This window comes from Octopus bimaculoides, chromosome 15 (genome assembly GCF_046866305.1).
Source record: "Octopus bimaculoides isolate indiv1 chromosome 15, ASM4686630v1, whole genome shotgun sequence".
Lineage (NCBI taxonomy): Eukaryota > Metazoa > Mollusca > Cephalopoda > Octopoda > Octopodidae > Octopus > Octopus bimaculoides.
In genome coordinates, this window is record NC_142942.1 from 23,814,752 (window position 1) to 23,839,751 (window position 25,000).

General features: G+C 38.8%; 2 protein-coding genes across 4 annotated transcripts in view; one reads left to right on the plus strand and one right to left on the minus strand.

Annotated features, from left to right (window-relative positions):
- LOC106874101 (tyrosine-protein phosphatase non-receptor type 9) overlaps positions 1-15,313 on the minus strand; it is a 55,972-nt gene extending 40,659 nt beyond the window's left edge. For 2 of the 3 annotated variants that reach the window (XM_089363589.1, XM_089363588.1), the window contains exon 1: positions 15,048-15,311. Coding sequence is in view for 1 of the 3 variants with exons in the window: in XM_014921705.3 (XP_014777191.2) it covers positions 15,048-15,080 (33 nt within the window). In the remaining 2 variants the exon portion in view is untranslated. Of the gene's footprint in view, positions 1-15,047 lie in introns of all 3 variants that reach the window. The other variant, XM_014921705.3, reaches the window with a different exon arrangement.
- A 7,299-nt stretch (positions 15,314-22,612) lies between these two features.
- LOC106874100 (ubiquitin-conjugating enzyme E2 R2) overlaps positions 22,613-25,000 on the plus strand; it is a 57,090-nt gene continuing 54,702 nt past the window's right edge. The window contains exon 1 of the mRNA XM_014921704.3: positions 22,613-24,149. Coding sequence (XP_014777190.2) covers positions 23,973-24,149 — 177 coding nt within the window. The 5' untranslated portion in view covers positions 22,613-23,972. The remainder of the gene's footprint in view (positions 24,150-25,000) is intronic.

Consider the following 25,000-nt stretch of genomic DNA (forward strand, 5'->3'; position numbering starts at 1 on the left):
ACAATCCCATTCTCAATGGTGGAGGTTAGGCACGGTCTATTTAGCAAGCTATTATGTGTCTTTCTTTTATTAAGACAGCAGGATGTGGTTTGAGTTAAATTTGGTTACTCTTTCTTTGGTCTGGTAAAAGTCTCTCATTGGTTCAGTGACGGCCATGCTGTAACAGTGTTTAAGGAAATACGGATACGCAAATGATAAACATATCCTCACACACACACTTACATTAACATCATCATCACACACCCACACAACTTTTTTCCCCCTCACACTACACCACTACACCCACACCATCCTCTCAACTAACAGGTGTTTCACGTGATATCAGTGAAATAGATAAATGGGTTATTCTCTCAAATACATAAAGCACACACACACACACACACACACAAATATACATCATCATCATCATTATATATATATATTTACTCTTACTTGTTTTAGTCATTTGAATGCGGCCATGCTGGAGCACCGCTTTAGTCGAGCAAATTGACCCCTGGACTTATTCTTTGTAAGCCTAGTACTTACCCTATCGGGCTTTTTTGCCGAACCGCTAAGTTATTATATATATATATGATTTATATATATGTACTATGTGTATATAAAGTATAGATATTATCTATATACGTATGTATTATATATATAATATATATTATATTATCATTTTAACATTTTAACTTGTTTCCAAGTTTTTACAGGAGATGAAATATTCGTTAACAATTATCGCTATATCAAGGCCATGGAGATAGTAACATGCATGTGTGTATATACATGACCCCCCCCCCCTTGTTCATCACTACATTAACCTCTCCTGCTACTCTCCATGTCCTTTCTTCTGCTCACTTTCTTGTACCTAAGGAGTTTGTTCTAGCACCCCATCAGTACCTCCATTGTATCTCTGTTGCAACAAACCCGGGGCTTGTCTATCATACTTTAACCTTTCAACACTTGGCAAACAGTCACCCACCTCCACCTTCTCCTTCCAATTCTTCCTCATAGTGGTAGGAGCTAACCCCCCCGCTTTCCTTTTCCTCTGCTCTTTTATGTTTTGCATGTTTCTTGGTAACTTCATGGCCCCTGAAGGACCCCATTGTTTTCTGAAGCCTTAACAATATTTCATAATCCAAAGAGCAAGAACAGCCGAGTGTATGGCCCCGGCAGACAAACATGTCCATCACTTTCACTCCTGTTCCTTCAACTAAGACAGATGGTTTCACATTTGGACTCCATGGTACAGCTGAAGCATCACAAGTCTTTTCCAGGCTAATACCAAGTCTAAATGCATTGCAACATGTTGAGATATGATCCATGAGAATTTTCATATCTTCAGCTGTATGAGCAATGAAGTTGCAATCATCCCCATAAAAAAAAAGGTCACAAATAAGAGACTGAAAAACTCTCAAATTGGCAGTAAATTGACAAGTTGAAGTGACTTCCAGAAGTATGGTACTTCACATACCTCCCAGAAAAGTAATCCACAGTAAAGGCACAAGTGGGAGGAGTAGCAAAATACAATGGAAAGAGAGTTGAGGCAAGAATATCATCTTGCTTGACACCATTCCCTACAGGAATAGGTCCCTGCTATGCCACCACCAACACTGACTCATGCCTCTATCCCATCATGAAATGATTTAATTATAGACACAAAGTGACTCACACAACTAAGTTTGCCGAGTATTTTCCGCAGGGAGGTCCTATTCACAGTATTGAAAGCTTTGATTAAATCAATGAAAACCTGTACAAGATCCATACTCTGCTCATAGCACTTTCCCTGCATCTGTCTTGTTGTAAAGACCATATCCATTGTTCCTCTACCAGAATGGGAGCCACATTGAGATTCAGATGCAACACCATTTACAAAGTATCCATTGAAGCAGGTAAGAGGTTTACTTGCCAGAACCTTTCCACCAATTCACCTTATCATTGCTATTACTTCCTTGTCTATTCAAGGTGTGGAATCCAGGGAGCTGATGATAGCTGAAGAATGTCTGTTACAGCATCATCTACAACAGATTCACAGTTTAGAAGTTCAAAAAGATGTCCAAACCAGTGACCTGTGATTTTTGTTGATTTAGTAAGCAGGGTAGCGCTCTCTTTTGCAAAGCAAAGGAGCTGATGCAGAACTCTTTTAGGCCCATAAGCTTGCTTCATAAGATGGTAGAGTTCCTTGCTGTCATTTGCATCAGCAGCAGCAGCTTCAATAACGTGAACAAGATCTTCCCACCAAATGGTTTGCATCTTGCTGAATGATTGCTGCAGTATATATATATATATATATAGATAGATAGATAGATAGATAGATAGAGAGAGAGAGAGAGAAAGAGAGAGAGAGAGAGAGAGAGAGAGAGAGAGAGAGAGAGAGAGAGAGAGAGAGAGAGAGAGAACGATAGAGAGAGAGAGAGAGAGAGAGAGAGAGAGAAAGAGAGATCCCCACACACCCAAATATGAATATTTTCCATCTCCAAAAAATGAGGGTCTTTACTGTAAAGGAATACACTTTTACTTTCAGATTTATACAAATGAGGAATTCTGACACTCATGCCTTTCCCAAAGATGATGGATGACTGTGAGGAAGGTGGTTTAGATGATGATGATGGTAGTGGTGGTGGTGATAATAGTAGCACTGGTGATGATGATGAATGGTATGATATTGTTGGTGGGGGAAGTTGGCAGGGTAGGGTTAGGGTATTTTAAGTAGTGCAGACAAGAAGCCGCCCATCCTTTGTGATGTAATTTATCACTATGTAGACTATTTTAGATATGTGTGTGTGTGTGTGTGCGAGTGTAGCTGAGTATGTGCATGTATATATCTGCATATGCAAGAGTGAGTCTGTGTGTGTGTGTGGGGGGGGGGGCATCCAAGTGTGTTGGTGTACCTGGATTTATGGATGTGTGTCTGAGCATGCAGGAATATGTATAGAGAAGGGTCCAACGTGGGAGTATTTCAGGGGTAACATACAAGAGATGTATGCTGTTTCAAGGAGAGGCTATGCATGGGGGAGGGGGTGTTTTGACAGACACACAGACACACAGATCCATGAGTATTGTTATGATGTAATAACTTGGTTCAAGGATGTTGAGGTTGTAATCAGACAAAAATTGTCAGTTTCCTTACACTTATGGAGTAAAAAAAATTCCTTACTTGAAAAACAGGTGAAGGTTGGTAATAAGAACAATATCTGGTTGAAAAATCCTGTGTGTGTGTGTGTGTGTCTCCTTGTGATGACATCATGTCACAGCTGTAAGCGAGTGTCACTGTCATACAAGCAGTGTCCTTCATTTCCAATATTCTGTGAGAACATGTCTAGGGGAAATACTTGTTAGGAAACAAGCGAGGGTTGGCAACAGGAAGGGCGTCTGGAAGGCAACAGGAAGGGGCCTCAATAGATTTCTGTCTGACCCATGTGAGCATGGATAAGTGGATGTTAAATCAATGATAATGATGGCCATGATAATAAAGGGACTGATATTCACCTGGCTGGGGGGCACCAAAATTCATGTTGCTTGCGGGGACACAAGTAACCATGCGGCAGGTCCTGGCTAAACAATCCCTTACCCACAAGAATAAACTTAAGCTGTGAAAGAAGACATATTGGCAAATATAATCCAGTATAGCCAAGCAAGCAGTCAGCCCACCTGAGAGGTGGGGGGCGGGGAATGGAGGAGAAAAAAAGAAGAAAATTGTCTCTTCTGCTACAGAAAAGACAAAAACAGAACAAAAGACAGGACTCGGGGGGGGGGGGGGTGTAAAAGGTAAAACAGAATAAAAATGAAAAACAATAGAAAATTGCATTCATCTGAGAGGGGTGGGAGGGATGATTCATTCAGATGTTTTGGTGCAAATCAATGAAAAAAAACTAGAATTTTGGGGGGGACATTGTATTGATTTACAACATTATACATGAACACACACACACACACACACATGATATACTGCAAAAAATCTATCATATTGATTCTACTTTCTAAGCAACAAAAAGGTTAATGATTCTGTCTGTCTGTCTATACACACACTCACACAAATATACACACCTGGCTGTCTATCTACCTACTTACCAAACTATCTATCAATCTATCTACCTGCATACTTACCTATGTGTATGTGTATATAAACACATATATATATATATATACACACACACACGTATATATGTGTGTGAGTGTGCAGTTAGCATTTTAAATTTCACTAAAAATTTTACTGACTCACATTGCATATACATTAGATACACCTTTTATGTATATATATATATATATACACACACATATATAAAAACACACACATACCTTCCTAGATGTATAAATATAGAAAGGTGGATATTTACGGCTTTACATTCTTATATTTCTCTCATACTGGAAAGCCTAGCTTACCAATATTTAAATATGTGTGCATATGTGTGTGTGTGTGTGTGTGTGTATATATATATATATATATATATATATATATATATATATATATATATATATATATATATATATATATATATATATATATATATATATATATATATATATATATATAAACAAATAGTAAATGAGTATATGCATATATACGTACAGGTATGTGCATACCGACATCCACCTGTATGTATAGGTGCATATCTGGGTACAGGGCATTGCAAACAAACGTAGACGAGAACACACGAGCCACATAGAGAACATTCTCCTTCATCAATACACATAGTGGGTGCCTTTTACATATCATCATAGTTGTGGCCAGCGCCAGTGACACATGAAAGACACCCACTACTATCTTGGAATGGTTGGCATCAGGAAGGGCATCCAGCTGTAGAAACCAAGCCAAACCAAACTGGAACCTGGTATAGCTCTCTGGCTTACCAGTTCCAGTCAAACCTTCTAACCCATGCCAGCATGGAAAACGGATGGTAAATGATGATGATAAAATATAAAATAACACACACACACACACACACATATATATATATATATATTTATATATGGGCATAAGTGTGACTGTATGGTAGGAAGTTTGCTTCCCAAGCACATGGTCCTGGGTTCAATCCTACTGCATGACACCTTAGCCAAGTGTCTTCTGCTACAGCCTTGGGCTGACCAAAGCACAGTGAGTGAATTTGGTATACAAAACTGAAAGAACCCCATTGCATACATATTTTTATGTATGTATGTGTGTGTGTGTGGGGGGTCTTTCTGTCTGTGCGTCTCCCCCACCACTGCTTGACAACTGGTATTGGTGTATTTACATTTCTGTAACTTAGCGGTTCAGCAAAAGGAGTCTGCAAGAATAAGTACCTGGCTTAACAAAAAGATAAGTCCTGGGGTTGATTCAGTTGATTAAAATTCTTCAAGGTTGTGCTGCAGCATGGCCACAGTCTAATGACTGAAACAAGTAAAAGATAAAAGATGCGCACACACACACACACACACACACACACAGATGCAGTTTTCCATCTGCTTATCTCACTCACTGGAATGTGGGGGGGGGGGTCACGTTTGTGCATTCCCTTGAAGATTTGGTCAATCAAATTGATCCTAGAATTCATTCTAAGTTTGGTACATATTATTGTATTGGACAGTGATGTAAACAAACCAACACCTGTTGTCATGCAGTGAGTGATAAATAGAAACACAAAATGCAGGTACACACACGAAAAATGGTGGTGGGGGAGGGGCTTCCAAATTCCATATTCACTCACAAGGTTATGGTCAGCTCCAAGGCTACAATAGAAACATGAATTCAAAAGCATGCAGTTCTAAAGGAAATTTCTTAACCACACAGCCATTCCTGTACCGATTCCATAGAGCATCGTGTTGAAGGAAACAAATATTTCACAGAATTAGTTTATGATGCAAACAAATTCATAATAATGCTCAATAAGAATGAATAATATCAAGCTTACAGATACTAATTAGCTAAAACAATCATTCACTCACTGATACACACACACACACACATACATATATATGGAAAGAGAGAGTGGCAGTCTTGTATGCACATGTGTGTGTGTATACACAGAGATACAAATATGTGTGCGCATATGTGTTTACTTATCTGTCTGTCTGTCTCTCTAGCTATCTATTCCATCTAAGTTCTTGATGTTCTACAGACAAGCAGAGTAGCGATAGAATGGTATTCCTGAAGAATTTAAATGAAATTAAACATAAACAACATTAGGGTAAAAGATGTAGCATGGAATGGTATTGAAATAAATGGTATCGTTAGTGCTATCACAGGACATGTGAGCGTGCCAGGTTGGTTGCGCTGGTTAGCTTTAGTACTTACACCCACACACAAATGAATGTGAATATATATATATATATATCAATAAGAATGTGTCTGTCTGTGCATTTATGCATGTGTAGCATCCTCATTTTTGTGTCAACTTTTCCATTCTTGTATGGAAGAGATGAAACCTGGGATTATTTTTTTTTAATCAAGGGGACTGAAACTTCTACACATATCAAGCTAAGTAAATACAGGGTCATCCTTGCATACACACAGGCATGTCCCCCGCATCCTTCTTCAGTTGAGTGTCCCTGGTTTTGCGGGATCATGGGTTCTGGTGCCACATAAAAAGCATCCATGCCAGTGCTATGTAAAAGCACCCAGTCCACACTTTGGAAAGTGGTTGGCATGTTAGGAAGGGCGGCCAGCCGTAGAAACCATTCCCAATCAGACGACTGGAGCATGGAGTAGTAGTGCTCTAGATTGCCAGCTCCTGTCAAACCGTTCAACCCATGCCAGCATGGGAAACGGACGTATGATGATGATGACGATGATGATGATGATGTAACTTATATTGTCAGTCTCTTTTGCTGAACATACACAAATATGTAAATCTATGTGATAGCCATAGCAACGTGTCAAACTTACCTTATTTCCCTGTAGAATAAAAAATGATGAACAGCTTCAATTGAACCCTTATTGGGGTCTCATAAGGTGTCTGTCTCATTTGAACAAATCCAGGACCAAGACAAGACAAGCTACCTTGTTTACACAGATGTCAAATCTAGTAGCTCTACAAAACTGGAGACACTATGTGTGTGCATGTTGACAACAGCTGTTGGTTTGTTTACATCCCCATAACTCAGTAGCTCAGTAAAAGGATCAAAAGGAACTATGCTTAAAAAAAAAAGTCCTGGGGTCAATTTGTCTGGCTAAACCCTTCAAGGTGGTGCCCCAGCTTGGTTACATTCCAATGACTGAAACAAGGAGGGGGTTTTTTTGTAAAAATTCTTCTGAGAAGTATTAAAAATATGCATTTATTCCTGTTAACCTAATCCTAAGTGGAAAAACTTGCTTCTATTGATTATTGCTATCAGTGTTAAATAAATAAATGTTTAAATAGGTTAGGATTTAATATATAAAAGTTAGTAGTAAGAAAAAAAATATAGAGTGGACTGATTAGCCATGGGGAGTGGAGGGGAATCCAATGTGCTGAACGTTAGGTGGTTCTTTGAAAAGAAACATGGCATCTAGTAATGGTCTGTTTACTTCTTAGCAGCAGCTTCTTTGGTCTCCACTCTTTTCACACCAATCTGCCAGACACTGTCCTTGAGCCAATAATACAAACTTCCGGTTTTAAAGTGATCTAAATTTAAAACCTTCCATCACATCATTAATTCATTAATTTATATTCCCAAAAAAGGCAAAGTTAACTAAATTCATCATTTTCACAATTAACTGAAACAAAAGACTGAGTATTTCAATAGAAATTTAGCTAATGAAATTGTGTTCGATTTAAGTGCTCCAAAACACTGACAAGATGAATTGAAGATGTGTGGCTGAGTGGGTTGCAAGATTGCATTCTTGAGCAAGACACTTCATTTCATGCTGTTCTAGTTCACTCAGTTGTAAATGAGTTCCTGCAATAGCTGGGAAGTTAATCCTGTGAAGCACTGGCGTCCCATCCAGGGTAGGAGGAGTGTTGTAATCTCAGTCACTTATACTGCCATGGAAACAAGGTTTAACTCTGGTCTTATGAGAGACGTTAGTCTAATTTCTAAGTCAATCATAAATTACAAAAGGGTCCCTAAAATAATTATTGAAAGTATGGCACATGTCACTAAGCCACACTCACTCATGAATGAAGGTTGGCTCAAAGTTTTCCATTATCCGTATATTTATTTTCTCAGAATTCACAGCCGAAAATTCCATCTCCCCCCACACAAATACATTTTTATTCTTTTGCCCTTTTCCCCATTAGAACTGTCAAGTCACTGAAGACAAGGTCTTTGCATATACTTGTACCAAATTCCTTGCGGTAAACTGCCTGCCAATCTACCCCACCCCCAACTCTTGGCTCGTAAATATTCAAGGACAACATTAACAAGTTTCAGAAGAATCATGGACACAACTCAAGACCAAAGCAATGAAATGAATAAACTCCTAGAGACTCAGCAACAACAGAATATTGCAAATGTGAGGTATGAAAACGTCTCAGCTCCCCCCCCCCCCCACCGCCTTCCTGTCTCATAACAACCAAATGGGGTTGGAGAATGGGGTGAGGGTGGGGGGGAGAAGGTTGGATGATGTAAAGGGAGCAAATAAAGGAGGTAGAAACTTCCTCCACCCACCGACCCGACCTACTCCAAATGTAGCAGCCACATCTCAGTCTTCAAACAGAAAATTCCTACGGTGGGGAGCGAGGGGGCGGAGGAGCCGTATGAGTCAGCGTGGGAGCTTCTCCCTTCGTTGGTCGACCTGTTCACTCTAGCAGCAGTCAATTAATCCGTGTGGAGAGAGAGAGAGAGACGCGGGGGCGCGCGCGTTCTTGGTTTCAACCATCACAGCTTGGGTCAAGGCCATGCTGGAGTACTGCCTTGTACGTGTAATATGCATATGTATATATGTGTGATACGCATGTGTATGCGAATACCAGCTTGTGTGTGTGTGTGTATGCGTGAGCACGCTTGCATGCTTTGTACGTAATTGTGTGATTGTGCATGTGTATCTACAATGTGTAATGTGTGTGTGTGTGTGTGTAATGGCGTTATAGGCATGCAACAAAGGAGTCACACAAACTTGCTCACTGTTGCAGTGAAATTCTTCCCTGAACGCACTTCCAGCTGGTTTTTCTGTTTTAAAAATAGGTGTGGGGGGGGGGGGTATAGACATGCAACGAACGATGAAGCTATGAGACAATGGAGGGGGAGGATGAGAAAGCCTCCACATGGTCGGCCAACCGGCTAGAAATAGCAGCCAAATGTTGCTTGTATTCCCTGACACCATCATAAGCATGGGAAGTCACACTGGAGGAGAAAGTAATCTTCCAACACATATAACCGTTGAAAAAAAACAAAAACAAAAAAAAAAGACAACGGAATGGTCACGGTGGGAATTCTTTTGATTAAATGTTTGCTGGATCAAGAATGACCTGGTATGAACAACGAGGAGGAGGGCGAAGTTTCTCGTAAATCAGTCGCCTGTTTTTGCAATTGTGTAGTCTTAATAAAACGAACTCATTGCTGTATTTATTTAAAACATTGTGTGTGTTTAAGGAAGAACCCTGAAAAAGGGGAGGAGAGATTGTGCAGCTCGAACTTGTTAAATGCAGCTGTGGACGTAACTTCCAATCCTCAGGACATTCGTGTTCTACAACAAGACAAGGTGGTCACCACTAGGAACGCTTATTCAAGTCAAACTATCTCCGTGAGACATCAAATTAGAATTCCAGAAAGCAAGAAATTGAAAGGGAGTTGCTTTTTGGGTGGCTGTTGTGTTTCGAACCTGTTTGGCCAGATTAAGGACTGTCTACAACACCAACGATAACAAACAACAATGAACCAAAGAACTGTGCTAGAAATAGCAGCCAAATTTTTCTCAAATCTCGCCCTGTATATCTTTAAAACGAAAAAAGAAACACAAGATAGACACATTGGATCGAAACAAAAAACATTTTCGTCCTTTGAAACTTTTTCGTGTTTAGGGGTTGTTGGTTGTTTCTTTACAGGATGACTCCCACTTGTATTCTTTTTATGTTTGACTGGTTTCAGTCACTGGACAACGGCCACGCTAGAGCATCTCTTTCAGTGTTTACTCCTCGATACCAGCACCTCCAGTGGACAATTCAAATTAAACTTCGTCTTTCAATACTGATTATTGTACGTAAAATGTTTTTAAAAAAAACAAAAAAAAAAACAAGGTGCAGTTGAAAATGGGGTTTAGGCAATCATATCGATCCCAGTCATTTATTTCCACTCTGGTACTTATTTTACCGATGACTATTGTCGGACAGCTAAGTTACGTAACAAAAAGAAACAATGATCCCAGACGAGATAGGGTTTATGTCTAGAGGAAGATTTGTGCTTCTAGATAGCCTGTGCTTGAATTAAGACGAGAGGATTACAGCTAGAAGGTCTCTGACACAGATCTGTTTGCTCTCTCGATCAAGCCCTGGAACAAAACAACAACAAACCAACGAGGGACACCTCTGTGGTCACAACGACCTGCTAGAAACAGCGACTAATAATCTACGAAATCAGTCATGAAAAAGAAAAAAAAAAGACAGTATAATAGTATACTCCAAGATACATTTATCTAAATAAATTTCTAGAAGATGGGATTGTCAAAACATAAGTTTTACTGGATCTAGACTGAACCGGAGGTTAATTACAACGAACGTGTGTGACAATATGCCTGTTACCTTTCATGTGGTGCCAGGTGAAGCGACTTGTGTAATAGGACACCAATTTGTCAGATTGGGGTTTTGTCGACTTTGACACCTGGATAAAACAGTTGTTGCAGAATAGAGATTCTTGTCAAATGAATGGCCCACAGAAGGCAAACGTGACTCTTACACGAATTGAACTGCAATTTGTTTTTAGAGGAAATTAGAATATTGGCAGTAAGTTGAGGTCTTTCAAGAATACACTAATACTGAATGGAAGGAGCAGGAAGAATTGGAACCCAATTCGAAAGGGACTACATTTCGTTCCAACATAGAATATTGGATAAAAGCCCCCAGTAATATTAAATAGCGGCTCTTTACGTTCAGGTCTCGCCCCTAAAACCAGTCTACGAGGAGGCGGAGGTAAAGAATACATACACCACCCGTTTTCGGCGTAACAAAAACCCTAAACACGGGGTGTGCGTATTCTTTACTTTCGCCCACCACGAGGAAGACTTTCTCTTATTATATTTTCGAGTGGTACAACTCAATTACGACCAACTGATGACCTCTCCACTCTTCTATCGCCTGACAAAACAAATTATGACATTATTAATGACGAATCTGACATTAGCGAATTATTTACTTATATCTAAAGACAACTGGAAAAAAATATTAAGTTTTTCAACACGTTTATTAATTAAAAAAAAAGAAAAAGAAAAAGAGGATTGTAATAATTTACCATTTGCACCATGTTAAATGCGGCACTGGAAGAAAAAGCAAACGGTGGAGCCCTCACTTCAATTGGTGTCCTACACAGTTGAAGTCTTATTAATCTGATTCTCCTCCCGAAGATTGAAAAAAATAAAGTTACCAGTCAAGAAGTTCTGGAATCATTTTAATAGCCAATGGAGTGAAAGAACCCTAAAGGGTCTACACTAGAAGAACGACTTAAGGGTCTAGACTAGAAGAATATTGAAAATTTCACCGTTAAGAGGAAAAAGCTACACTGGACACGTTAGGTGGTCGTTAGGTTTGCTCGAAATAGCAGTCAATTTTCCGTCAATTCATAGTCGACCGTCATTTAAAAAATGAGATAATGTAATAGTAAAGATAGTCTAAAGACGGGATGGTCATTGCTAGACTGCCTTTGCTTGCAAAATGTCTCCCGAATCGAGACAGACTTGAGGTTTATTGACTCTAGTTTGTGATCGATCGCATCGCTAGACATAGAAGCCAAGTTTCTCTCAGATCACGTCTGAAAGACACACAGGCCTAGGCATAGTGTATGTATGCCTTTTATGAAAGGCCTTCCGGATCGGCGTCGACCTGGGGTTAAACGACTCCACCAAATAATGAACCACTCAAAAGTGACAGAACAAAATCAGTGTCAAAATATTGGAATCACCCAACAGACACGGCATTTCGGTCTACTTATAAGGACGGCGAACTGTCAGAGTCGTTACAAAATCGGGAAAATACCTAATGACATTTCTTCCGGCTCTTAACATTCCGAGTTCAAATCCGGTCGAGATTAACCTTGTCTTTCATCGCTCCGGGGTTGATAAAATAAAGTACCAGTCAAGAACGGAGTTCGATGATATCGATTAACCCCGTCCCCTCAAAACTGCTGGTTTTGTGCTTAAATTAGAAACAAATAAATACTACACAATTGGAGCTTTTTATGTGTCCGCTCCACCCGCTAGAAATTGCAGCTAAATACATAAAGGATGCGATACATTTGACAGAAAAATCTGAAATAAAATCTAAAAAGACGGGATGGTCATAAGAGGAATCCCTTGGATCATAAATTTGTTCGTTCAAGAGTGACCTGAGCACTAGACAACAACAACCACAGCTATATATTGTGGTATATACTAATGGAGTTACATTCCACAGCACTCAGAACTATGAGGTTACTCGATCAGCTAGAAATAGCAGCCATATCACCAGTAATTCATACCTAGATGTCTTTAAAAAAAGAGGACATATTGGATGGTTCGTGTTACATTAGGATTAAAGAGAGAGAGAAAAAAAACGGGATAGTCCCAGTTAGAATATTTTCGATCAAAGATTGGTTTAATCAAAACCCAACTCGGAGCTAAACATTATATTACAGCCGTGGTGTAGGAGGGTAAATAGAATGATTGGATCCACTCGACTAGATATGAGATAACCACAATACACGATCCTATACTATAATAAATCACACTCCATTACCGTATAATAAAATAAACTACATTACAGCATAAAACTAATGAGCGACAACCGAGAGAGGGAGACACTATGTGGACCTGCAAGAGATAGTAGCCAAATCTCTCTCAAATGATAGTCTATTGTCTTGAATAATATAGGTGTGCCATTAGGTAATGTAATAACCTTAAAAAGGACGAATAGAATTTCTTTGATGATGGTCGATCTGCTGGATCAGGAATAACCAAGGGTTAAACAACAACAAGAATGAGTGATAAGGCTGGAGCCACTCTACAACACCAGGCCAAAGAGAGAACCTCTACATGGTCGTTCGATGTGCAAGAATCAGCACCTCACCCATATCGTCTTCAAAATGAACTGATACGTTGAATAAAGGATAATGTGGTTCTGGTTCTTTGGAGATGAGTAAAAAGACATGTTCACGAATGGATTGTCTTCGATCGCAGGTGTACGGGATCAGGCTTGACCTGGGGTTAAACAATTACTACTAATGAAAATAGGCGAACCACTACTACATACACTCGCTTCATGGACAGGAAACCTGCAAATATCTGAGAACCACTCCAAAAGAACGACATTACAACTGAGTCACACAGACACACATATATATAAAATATATGCATACACATAATAAATATATATGGACATTATATGTATGTATGTATGTATGTATGTATGTATATATACATGCATTTGTATGTGTGTGTATATATATATGCATATACAATAAGACACAGAGACCAGCACAAACCACAATATTTCATTTCCGATTTGATCATCACCAAAACGAACCTGTCGCGCCTCTCTCTCTCTGTCTGTCATCCATCCAACTCGGTCTCTCTTGCTTTCCTCCAAGAAATTGTTTATATCAACAAACAACGGATCTCAGAGAATCCATTCCGTCAGCATCATTAACACCAACAATAATAATTAATAATAATAGTTTGTTTTAATTAATTTCCTTAGTAATAACACCATCGTAATAATTTTGGACACGACACGAAACACCTGTCATATCTATCTATCTATCTATCTATCTGTTTGTCTGTCTGTCTATCTCTCTGTCTATCTATCTGTTTGTCTGTCTGTCTCTCTGTCTATCTATCTATCTATACACACACACATACGTATATGATTGAAAAGTTTAAATGCAAGATAAACTAAAACGTTGAAGTTTTCTTTAATTACTCGTTAATATGTCCGTTTCCTAATTATATATATATATAATAGAGAGAGAGAGAGAGAGGAGGTTATTGGAAATTAAGAAGCTGAGATGTTCATGCCATTCTCAAAGATATTCATAAGAGTGAAGTTTCTGGGCCAAGATTAGAACCCACGTTCCACAGAACACGACGCTGGAGTCGTGTCTCACCCGATTCCTCTTGTTGACAAACATGCACATCACTTTACACGAAAGTTTCATTTGATTAGAGCAGCGGGGTGGAGGAACGTGCCAACACATTGTGACCCTCACCCCACCCTTTTCTCACCTTATATTACTGGTATCTTGGTTATAAAACGACAACAGCACCCTCCACTTGGGAAAGGAGAACAAGTCGAGAGGGTCAACTGACTGGTTCCTTCCTGGGTTTGAACTGGGAACCGCGAGGAAAGATACAAGAATATTGCGATGGGAATAAGGGTCTTAATTCGTCCTATATGTAGGTGCGTGTGTATGAAGCGGTCATAGGGAAAGCTAACAACACACATAGCGTTGTGTGTGTATATACGTATGTATATATATATATATATATATATATATATATATATATATATATATATATATACATGCACACGCAATACATAGAATGTGTGTAGATAATTTTGATATACACATGAAGTTTGAATTTAAGACTGAACGTAGAGAACATGTTTGTGTTGTGTTATTTTGTTAATAAAACGGGTTTGAATGCAAACAAGCGATAAGGGGAACCGAACGCGGAAACTATATATATACATACATATATATATATATGTCGCGAGAGAGAAAGAAGGAAGAGATAAAACATATGTATGGAGAGTGTATATATATGTGTATATCTGCTCTCCACACGTAGATATATTTTAGAGAATGTGTCGGAATTAGAAGGAGGTGATGCCTCGTTGAATCAAATAAAATTGCCAAGAATCTGGGAAATAAACAACGAGAAGTTGGTGGGGAGGGAAAGGATTTAGAAACGAATGTGAAATTCTCAGAAATTCTGTGCTGGAATGGTTAACTGCGAGGAATTAGAAAGATTAGAAACCTACCAGTTCTTCTTCCTGTCTCAATTTTACGGCCATAATGGACAACTGTTGGGATGTTGATGTTGTTGTTGATATTGATGGTGGCGGTGGTGGTGGTGGTGGTGGTGGGTGTCAATGTGGGGAAGAAAAAGCGGGGGCGACTAATAGGAAAGACATATAGACAGAGAGTGAGAGAGAAGGAGTATAGAACGACTGAGACGGAGAGACGGAGAGTTAAGAAGGGAAAGGGTAAGAGCTGTAAAAGAAAGAAACGAGGAGGAGGAGGAGGAAAGAAGAAAAGCATGTGAGATAAACTACGCAAGACCGGGGAGAGAGAGGAGGCGGAGCAGAAGAAACAGGAGGAGGAGGAGGAGATACAGTTCCAGATAGAAGAGATAAGAGTAGGTGAGTGGGTGAAAGAGTAATAATTGTGAAAGAGGAAAGAGGTGTAGAAGGAGGAGACGGCAGGAGGAGTGAGAATAGAGGGAGAAGAGGAGATAATAGTTTGAGATAAAGGGGGAGAAAGCGAAGAGTTAATTAAAGGGAGAGGAAAAGCTAGAAAGAGTTATAGTTAAAAGAGAGGGAAGAAGCAAATAAGTGAGGAGGAGGAAAAGCAGATAAAAAGTGCAAAAAAGACAAGAGGGGAGGAGGGAAGAGAGGCGACGGGAGAGAGTATACAAAAAGAGAGAAAAAAAGTAGTGGTAAAAGTAAAGTTGAAAATAGGGGAAGGAGGAGGAGTGACAAGAGGAACGAAAATAGAAGAGATAGATGTGTAAGAGGAAAGAGAGAGAGAAAGTTACTAAAGGAGGGAGGAGAGGTAGTATAAGGAAGAGGAGAAGCTAAGTGAGCAGAAAAAGAGATAAACGTAGGTGGAGGTATAAAGGGTAACAGGCAGAGCAGAGATAGTAATGGGAAAAGAATGAGAGGAGGAGAGAAAGTTAGAATAAAAGAAACATTTAGAGAGGAAGAGAGACAGAGAAAAAGGAGGAGATAGACGGGGGAATACAAAGAGAGAAAGAGCTGGAGAAGAAGAAAGGAAAAAGACATTTACTAGAGAGGAGAGGAGAAAAAGGGCATTGATAGATTAAGAGATAAAGAGAGGGGGAGAGTAAAAAAGTAAGAGAATAAGAAGTGAACTAAAAAGGTAAGGAGGACGTAACTGTGTAAAGGGAGACAACAATGGAGACGAAGGGAAGAAAAACAGGAAGTAAAAACAATAAGTGAGAGAGAAAGGAGGAGGAGATCTCCCCCTCCTTCATTTCTCCTTTTTGCGAACCGTTTTACGGCTGTCGTTACCGACTTCCGGTCTCCATCAATTTAGTTCGGAGACACGATTGAGTTTATTGACCATCCATGTAGCTATGTCGGTTTGCATATTACATGGGTATATATAGATACATATGGACTCTGCATAGATGAATGTGAAAGTAGAGAGAAGGAAGTGATGCTTTGTCCTAAAATATTTCAATAACGTTTATGGACGACGTACTTAGAATGTACAGTCGTGTACTACATATAAGATACATATGTGTTGGTACATGTATATATATATACGTGCAATCTGCTTTATATATATAATTGTAAAAATATGGATGTAAATATATAATTGTGTTCGTGTGTGTTTGAGAAGGAAAGCTAATAAGTGAACTGCCCTTCACCGGAAATTTTGACAATGACAAACACGATGACGCCTCTACCATTTCCTATAAAGGGCGAGATGAGACGGATAGCAGGAGAGGCAAATAGATAGATTAGGTAGATAGTGAGGGGAAAGACAATTAGACAGGAAGCTTGATAGATATAGAAGGCTGATAGGTTAGAGAGAGAATGAAGGAGTGACAAGCAGTTGGATATATAGACGGAGTAGATTTTTATTAAGACAGGGTGTAGGAGTGACGGGCCGATATATATATATATATATATATATATATAGAGAGAGAGAGAGAGAGAGAGTGACAGATAGATATATATATAAAGAGGACGTAGGAGTGACAGCATATAGAGAGAATGAGGGAAAGACAGAGTGAAGGAGAGCAAAATAAACTGAAAATGGATAGAGACTGACAAATAGAGAGACGGAAGGAAGTCTTAGAAAGCGGCAGTTAAAGGGTTCGGGTTAAATTATAGATAGCTACACAGATATAGCCCAAACCCATCCATGATTCATGAATTAAAGATTTGATAAATTATTTATTTATTTATTAAGTAGATAACTGATCAGAAGTTTATAACTGCTCTCAACAATTCTTCCGTGTGTCTTTAAAGTCGCACTGCAAATATATCTCTGCTTACTTTTAAACTTCTTTGGGACTTGCTTATCCAAACAGATCATGTCCTAGAGCATAACAGACCAGATATCTTGGTGTTTGAGAAGAGGGATTCGATTTGCTATAGAACCGATGTGGCCAGTCCATTTGGGATGAGAATAAAAGAAAATTAAATCAACAAGGTAGATATATATAGAAGGACTTGAAGAGAGAGATAAGCAGATTGTGGGGCTGCAGAAAAATTGAGGTTGCATCAATTGTCACAGGGGACCTTAGGAATGATAGGGAAGAAACTCAAGCAGTGGACAGAATTTGAACTCAGAACATAAAGATGGATGAGATGTTAAGCATTTTGCCCAGTATGCCAATGTTTCTGTCAGCTCACCACCGCAATCATCATCATCATCATCATCATCATCATCATCATCATCATCATCATCATTTAACGTCCATTTTCCATGCTGGCATGGGTTGGACATTTGATAGGAGCTGACCAGCTGAAGAGCTGCCCGGGCTCCACGTCTGTTTTAGCACGGTTTCTACAGCTGGATGCCCTTCCTAATGCCAACCACATAATGGAGTCTACTGCGTGCTTTTTCGTGGCACCAGCAACCAGTGCTTTTATCATTTTCATAATCATTTAACATCCGTTTTCCGTGCTGGCATGGGTTGGACAATTTGACCGGGGCTGGCAAGCTGGAAAGAATTCCATCTGACCCATGCAAGCATGGAAAAGTGGACAGTGAAAAGATGATGAAGATCTATAAAATTAACGCTGGTCAACAGCTTGGTCCAGTTTAAATGCTCTCAGATGGCCCTTGGGTGCTGGTAACAAAGTCCATTCTGTTGCCAGTCTTCAGCCGAGGTTTTTGATCTTAGGATGACTTCGTCTCTTCATCCCAGTCTCGGAGATCAACAACGTTATCATTGCTACTCTAACTGAAGTCATTAAAAATAAGGGCTGATATTTGACTTTAGCGCCCCACTTGCACTTTTGGTATTCGTTTATTTGAGAGCTGTTTGAGAACTTTTCAGTTTCTGATGTTGATTATTTTCAGTCAAAGCCATGGCTTTGAATCTGCCCTTGGTTATCTCTCTTCGGTATTTCCCATGGAGGAAAGCTGAAGAGCCAGAAACGCGCGTCTGGGAATTTACTAAAGGGAAGCACTGAGCAGATATGGTGTTTTCACACCTTCTACCTACCGTAAGAGAGAATTTTCTCTCCGGTGTAACAGCAGTGAATTTGCCTTAAGAAGTTAAAGTGTGTCACAAACATATTGTAACCCTCAGCTAAAGTTCGTCTAATTCATTTTTATTTATTTGACGCCTTTCTGTGGCCAGCTTGTTTGTGATGAGAGATATTTGCGAATGAAATTAGGAATTATATTTTAATGTCGTTATTGTTGTTATTGATGCTTTTTGCGTTGTTTATGTTTCTGGTTGTTTACTTGGCGATTGAGCCTCGCTAGGGTCGTTCGCCCGGCAAAATAGCGATTTCAAATTTCTCGGTAATCACTCCCACCTATTTTAAACTGCATCAACATAAAAATAAACAAGAAGAACTTGTAACTTATCTGATACAACCACACCAAAATGAAGAACGCAAAATCATGAACAACAACGCAATAACACAAACGAAAAGAAAACGAAAATAAACAACACTCACAAAAGAAATTATTAATTACATTCAGAAATATTTCATCAGACAAATAGTATCTAAAAGAAAACAGACCAATAAAGTGAATGAGGTGCGTTATAATGAAATTCACGCCACTGGAAACAACAAATAAGCAATGCCGACCGCAAGTAATTCGTGCATACTGCGAAAAATTCAATACAGAATAGCTTTAAATCGAAATCTAAAAGAAATTAAAAGATAACAAGACAATTCTAGAGCTCCAATACCCTATAATTTCTGTTTTTCTTTTTGGGAATCTCTGCTTTAAGCATCGTAAATAATAATTCAGGGAGAAGGGTTTGGCCTCACCTCTCTGTAATTTTTATTTCTTGTTTTTGTTTTGATCTTTGTTTGCTTGTCAGATTTATATTCTAAAAACTTAGAATTATGATTCTTCAAAATTAGGATTAACAAATCTGAGAGAAAGTTTGAAAAAAGTTTGAAAAATTAAAATTAACTTGAAAAACTGTGAGAGGACAAATCTCTCCCACTTCTTTTATATTTATATATATGTGTGTGTAAAGATTTTTCATCAAAACACGGATGCGAAGAAATTACGGTTTGTGGGGATGCGCTAAATAATTTCCGACTCTATTCTATAGGAATGCCGATAAGAGAACGACGTATTTGTAAAGTATAAAAAAAACAAAAAAACGGAGACCGTATTATACACGAGTAAAGGGGACATAACTAAGTATTGACAACTACGACTTCCTTCATACTTTCTTCTCATAAATTTTATATTTCAGATTATTTCTTTAAGTGTTCGTGCACATTTAAATATGTACAATATATATTTCTTTATTCTTTTATTTGTTTCAGTCACTTGACTGCGGCCATGCTAGAGCATCGCCTTTAGTCAAGCAAATCGACTCCACGATTTACTTTTTGTAAGCCTAGTACTTATTCTATCGGTCTGTCTTGCCGAACCGCTACGTTACGGAGACGTAAACACACCAGCATCGGTTATCAAGTGATGTTGGGGGGACAAACACAGACACACAAACATATACATACATATATATATATATATATATATATATATACACGACGGACTTCTTTCAGTTTCCATCTACCAAATCCACTCACAAGGCTTTGGTCGGCCCGAGGCTATAGTAGAAGACACTTGCCCAAGGTGCCACGAAGTGGGACTGAACTCAGAACCATGTGGTTGGTGAGCAAACTACTTACCACACAGCCATTCATCTATATAATTGAAAAGTACCAAAAATATCACAAAAAGAGTTTCCCGTTCCTGTTAGACAGTTTTTACGCCTTCTGTCCAACTAACGGGAACATGAAACTCCGAGTAACAGCTTTTGTGATGTCTTTGCAGCTTTCTTAATAAAGCATATTACTCTACCTCCAGTCCTCAAGTATTATTTTTCCCACCTTGTTTCACATTTATGTGCTTACTCTGGTACATATATATATATATATATATATGAACTTATGTATGTGTGTGTATTTATACCTGCATACATACATCATATATACACACATATATACATCATATATATACACACACACACATACCTACATACACACACATACATATATACATAGTCATACATACATACATACATACATTAATGTGAAAAACTGCAACCTGATATAATGATTTGGGATAGAGAAGAGAAACTGTGCACAGTTGTAAAAATTAGCTGCCCAGTGGATGTTAACATAAAGCCATGTTAACATAAACCCATGTAAGGTGTTGCTATCTGTTTGGTGGGATGTGAAAGGTTTAGTCCACTTTGAACTTTTAAACTCAAGCCAAACGAAAACTAAGGAGATCTACTGTGAGCAGCTTGAGTGGCTTAAGTTAGTGCTAGAAGAAAAGTGACCGTCTTTGGTTTCAAGACAAAAGGTATTCTTTCATCAGGATAATGCTCGGCCACATACGGCAAGTACGACATTCCAAAGGCTGGAGCGGTTTGAATGGAAACAATGCTCCACTCACCATATTCACCAGACATTGCTCCATCTGATTATCATTTATTCAGCAGTCTTCAAAATCATTTGGATGGAAAAAATATGAATTCTATAGACAAGGTCAGAACAGTACTGGAGGAGTATCTTTCATCAGGGACAAATGAATTTTGAAAGCGGGGCCTTGCATATCTGCCAAATAGATGGAAGAGCATTGTAGAAAATGAAGGGGAGTATATTTTAGATTTAAAAAAACAAACTTTATCTTAATTTTGAGAAATAGAAGTATAAAAACACCCACATTGTTTATGGGATGACCTAATATTTTCTCCAAACTCAGGAATAAGAGTCACAGGAAAACTCCACAAAAGGATTTAACTTTTGTTGTTTTGTTTTGTTATTGTTTTAAAAATAATAAACAAAACGTGTTTATTTTCCCCCACATACTTGAAATGCCATTATACAAATTGTATTGTTGATTAATAAATAACTTTGAATTTTAACTATTTAATTACTGTAACTATTATTTAGGATATTTAAATACAATGTGACATTTTTTTCCTTCAAATTTTTTTTCTATGACAAAATTGTGACTTTTTCTTCTGTGAATGGACTAAGTGGAGTAGGAATTTGTTGTGTCTTCTTGTCTTGACATCACAAGATGATTGTAGATGTTAAATGATGATGATGATGTCACTATCATACATTGTCATTCTGTGAGAAATACATTGCTTGGAAACAGCTGAGGGTTGGCAACAGGAAGGGCACCCAGCTGTTGAAAATCTACCTCAAGTAAACTCCATACTAGTGCAACACACACACACAACAGGCTTCTCTCAGTTTCCCTCTACAATTAGAGATCGTCACCTTTTGATGCAACTGTCCTCATCCATTTGCATCACATGACCATACCAGTGCAGTCTTTTCTCTTGCACACAATATCTGATGCTACAGTTTTTCTTTCAAATCACACTCTGTGAAAATTAATGATTTTTCTTGCTGTCCAAATTCCAGGAATTAATATTCCTTGTATTCTGCTGAATATTCTCTTGAGATTTTTTATATTCATGCTCTTTTGTGAAATTTTCATTTTGGAAATTCAGAATACATGTTCTTGGTTTTGCATCCACAACTACAGAAAGACTACAAACATAAAATACACATACACATATACACACAGCAAAGTCGACTTAGGCGAAATTTGAACTCAGAACGGACGAAATGCTGCTAAGCATTCTGCCTTATTGTTTAATAATAACGTTAAATAACAACAACCTCATCAATAAATGATATTTCTTTCTTTTGTAGTTTTTGTTGTTGTGACTCACTCCTCTTCTGAAACACTCCAGACTACAACAATAAGAAACAAACAATGAGAATAAGAAATAAGAGATACATTATAATATAATCAGCTCAGCCATTCTCCTCACGTCTTTTCTTGTAACAATCATGATAATAACATTATCATCATGGACAACAATAATGATAATAATCAGCATCATCCTTATAAGCAATAATAAAAGTAACAATAGCAACACACGAAGAAAAAAACACAGAAACTATCACAAAACAACACCAGCAACAACAATAATTTAGATGTTTGACTAACAAAAACACGAAATCAAAAACCACTGAAAACAACAACAAAGACAAACCACTGACTGTAACAACAATAAAAACTTCCTAAACAACCTCCCTCCACTCTCACTCTCACTCTAACTTTCAACACCAGACGACATCACTCACACTACAACTTTTCGGCCGCTTCTCTCCTCCTACTGCAACTCAACTGACGAGAACGCGCAATGCTCCCTTCACTTTAACAACTACTACCACTACTGCTACCGTTACTGCAACCATTATAGGTCTTACTCATCCTACCACTCTTTGTCTCTTACTGCTTTTCTTTTCTTCCTCCTCTTCTTTTGTTGTTTTCCTCTTTTATTGTTGCTCTCTGTTTCCCTCTTTCTATCTCTCTCTTTAGTACACACTCTCTCTGGATAATACAATTTTATTCCTTTTCTCTCTGTCTTTGCCTTGTGTTCCCACTCATTTAGTGAAGTCTTCCTCTCTAACGCCTATTCGGCCCACACTACTACTCACTCTCGTTCCCCCTTTCTTCTTATCTCATTCACATCCTGTCTCTACATGCACACCCTCTGTCTTTCTCTGCGCCTGATACTATTACTCTTTCTGTCTTCGCTTGTTTTTCTCTTACTTTCCCCCCACATTTACTTGCTACCCTCACTCCATTATTACTTATACATTCACCAGCTCCCACTCAATTACACACCGAAGCTTCACTCACATATACGGCATTGCTACCCCCTCTCTCTCTCTCACTTACTCATTTACAGACACACACGACCACATACACTTATTACGGTTTCTTCCTTTATCCTTCTCTCTTTCTCTGTCATACACTCTCCCTGACACATTCGGCATTGCTACTCTCTCTACATAGCCTCCTCACCCTTTGCCTCCACATAGTCACACACAAAGCCTCGCTACTCTCTTTCTCCAAAGACAGTCTTTTCCCCCTCTTCTGCAGCCCCCTTTCTCTCTACTTACACATTGCTACTCTCTCCGCTTTCTCTCACACTGTGTCTGTTTCTCTGTCACAGATACACACATAGACATTGCTACCCTCACTGAACCCCCACACCAATTTCTCTTCTTCTTCCTCCGTCTTCACCGTGTGTGTTTCTCTCACTCACGTTCTCCCTCCTCCTCTTCCTCTCTCTATCCCTCTCGTCTCCACTTTCTCTCTACTCACACATTGCTACTCTCTCCGCTTTCTCTCCCTTTCACTCTCATTTTACTCAGTCTCACACTGTGTCTGTTTCTCTGTCACACACAGCCATTGCTACCCTCACTGAACCCCCTTTCTCCACACACCGATTTCTCTTCCTCTGTCTTCACCATCTGTCTGTCTCTCTCACTCACGTTCTCTCCCTCCTCCTCTTCCTCTCTCCATCCCTCTCGTCTCCACTTTCTCTCTCTCTCTCTCTCTCACAAACTCTTACTGTCTGCCGGGGCTGAGTGAAGTTTTGCTGTGTTTGCCAGACGACCATGGCGCAAAACGCCACGGGCGGTGCTGTGAAGGCTTTACAATTGGAACTGAAGAAAATCCAAGAGGAACCGGTCGAAGGATTTCGAGTAAATTTGACGAACGATGACAATTTATTTGTGTGGGAGGTGGCGATTTTCGGTCCCCCCAGTACCTTGTATGAAGGGGGTTATTTCAAGGTGAGTAAAGCCTTAGCTCTGTGTGTGGGGAGAATGTGCAACCATCGTGGACAGTAACAGAGAATGTATATATGTATATATATGATATAATATATATATTTATGTGTGTGTGGACAATTATGTATGTATTGTGTGATTATATTAAATACATGGATACAGACAGGAAAAAGATGTGTGGATGTGATTATGTATAGTAAAGTGGGTATAGGATTCAGAGCGATATATAGCGTGTATATATATGTATATATAAGATGGATTTATGTATTATATATGCATCACTGTGTAAAGTATAGTGTGATGTATATTCATATATGGTTGAATACATCATATTGTGTAGGAAAGTAAGGAAAAAGGCCAGTGTATATATATGTGTGTATACATAGAGTAGAGAGAAGAAAATGTGATTAGGTATATATTATATAGATGTATATAGTATGAAATACGAGATCGTTAATACATACACATGTGTGTGTGTATAAATATATATATTCAACTGGAGCTGTTGCCTAAATATGTCTGCTTATGGCCTTTTTTTGTTTTGTTCCTGGTTTGTGAATGTAAAATATATATTATAATGTAATGCCGATGTGATCGACTGAAAATCTTCAGTACAGTTGTTACAGCATGGCCGTACTCCACTGACTTCGAACCAGTGGGAAATGAGTGTGTGTGTACTCATGGTTATTAGAATATGACCAGGTAAGAGAGCGTTCGATTAATTGAGATCGATAAAGTAAGTACACGACTGGAATAAGAAGTATTGAGGGCGATTAGGAGTCGGTGCCCCAGTATGGCCGCACTCCAGTGACTAAGACCTCTATACTAATAGACACCACACACACACAGGCCCC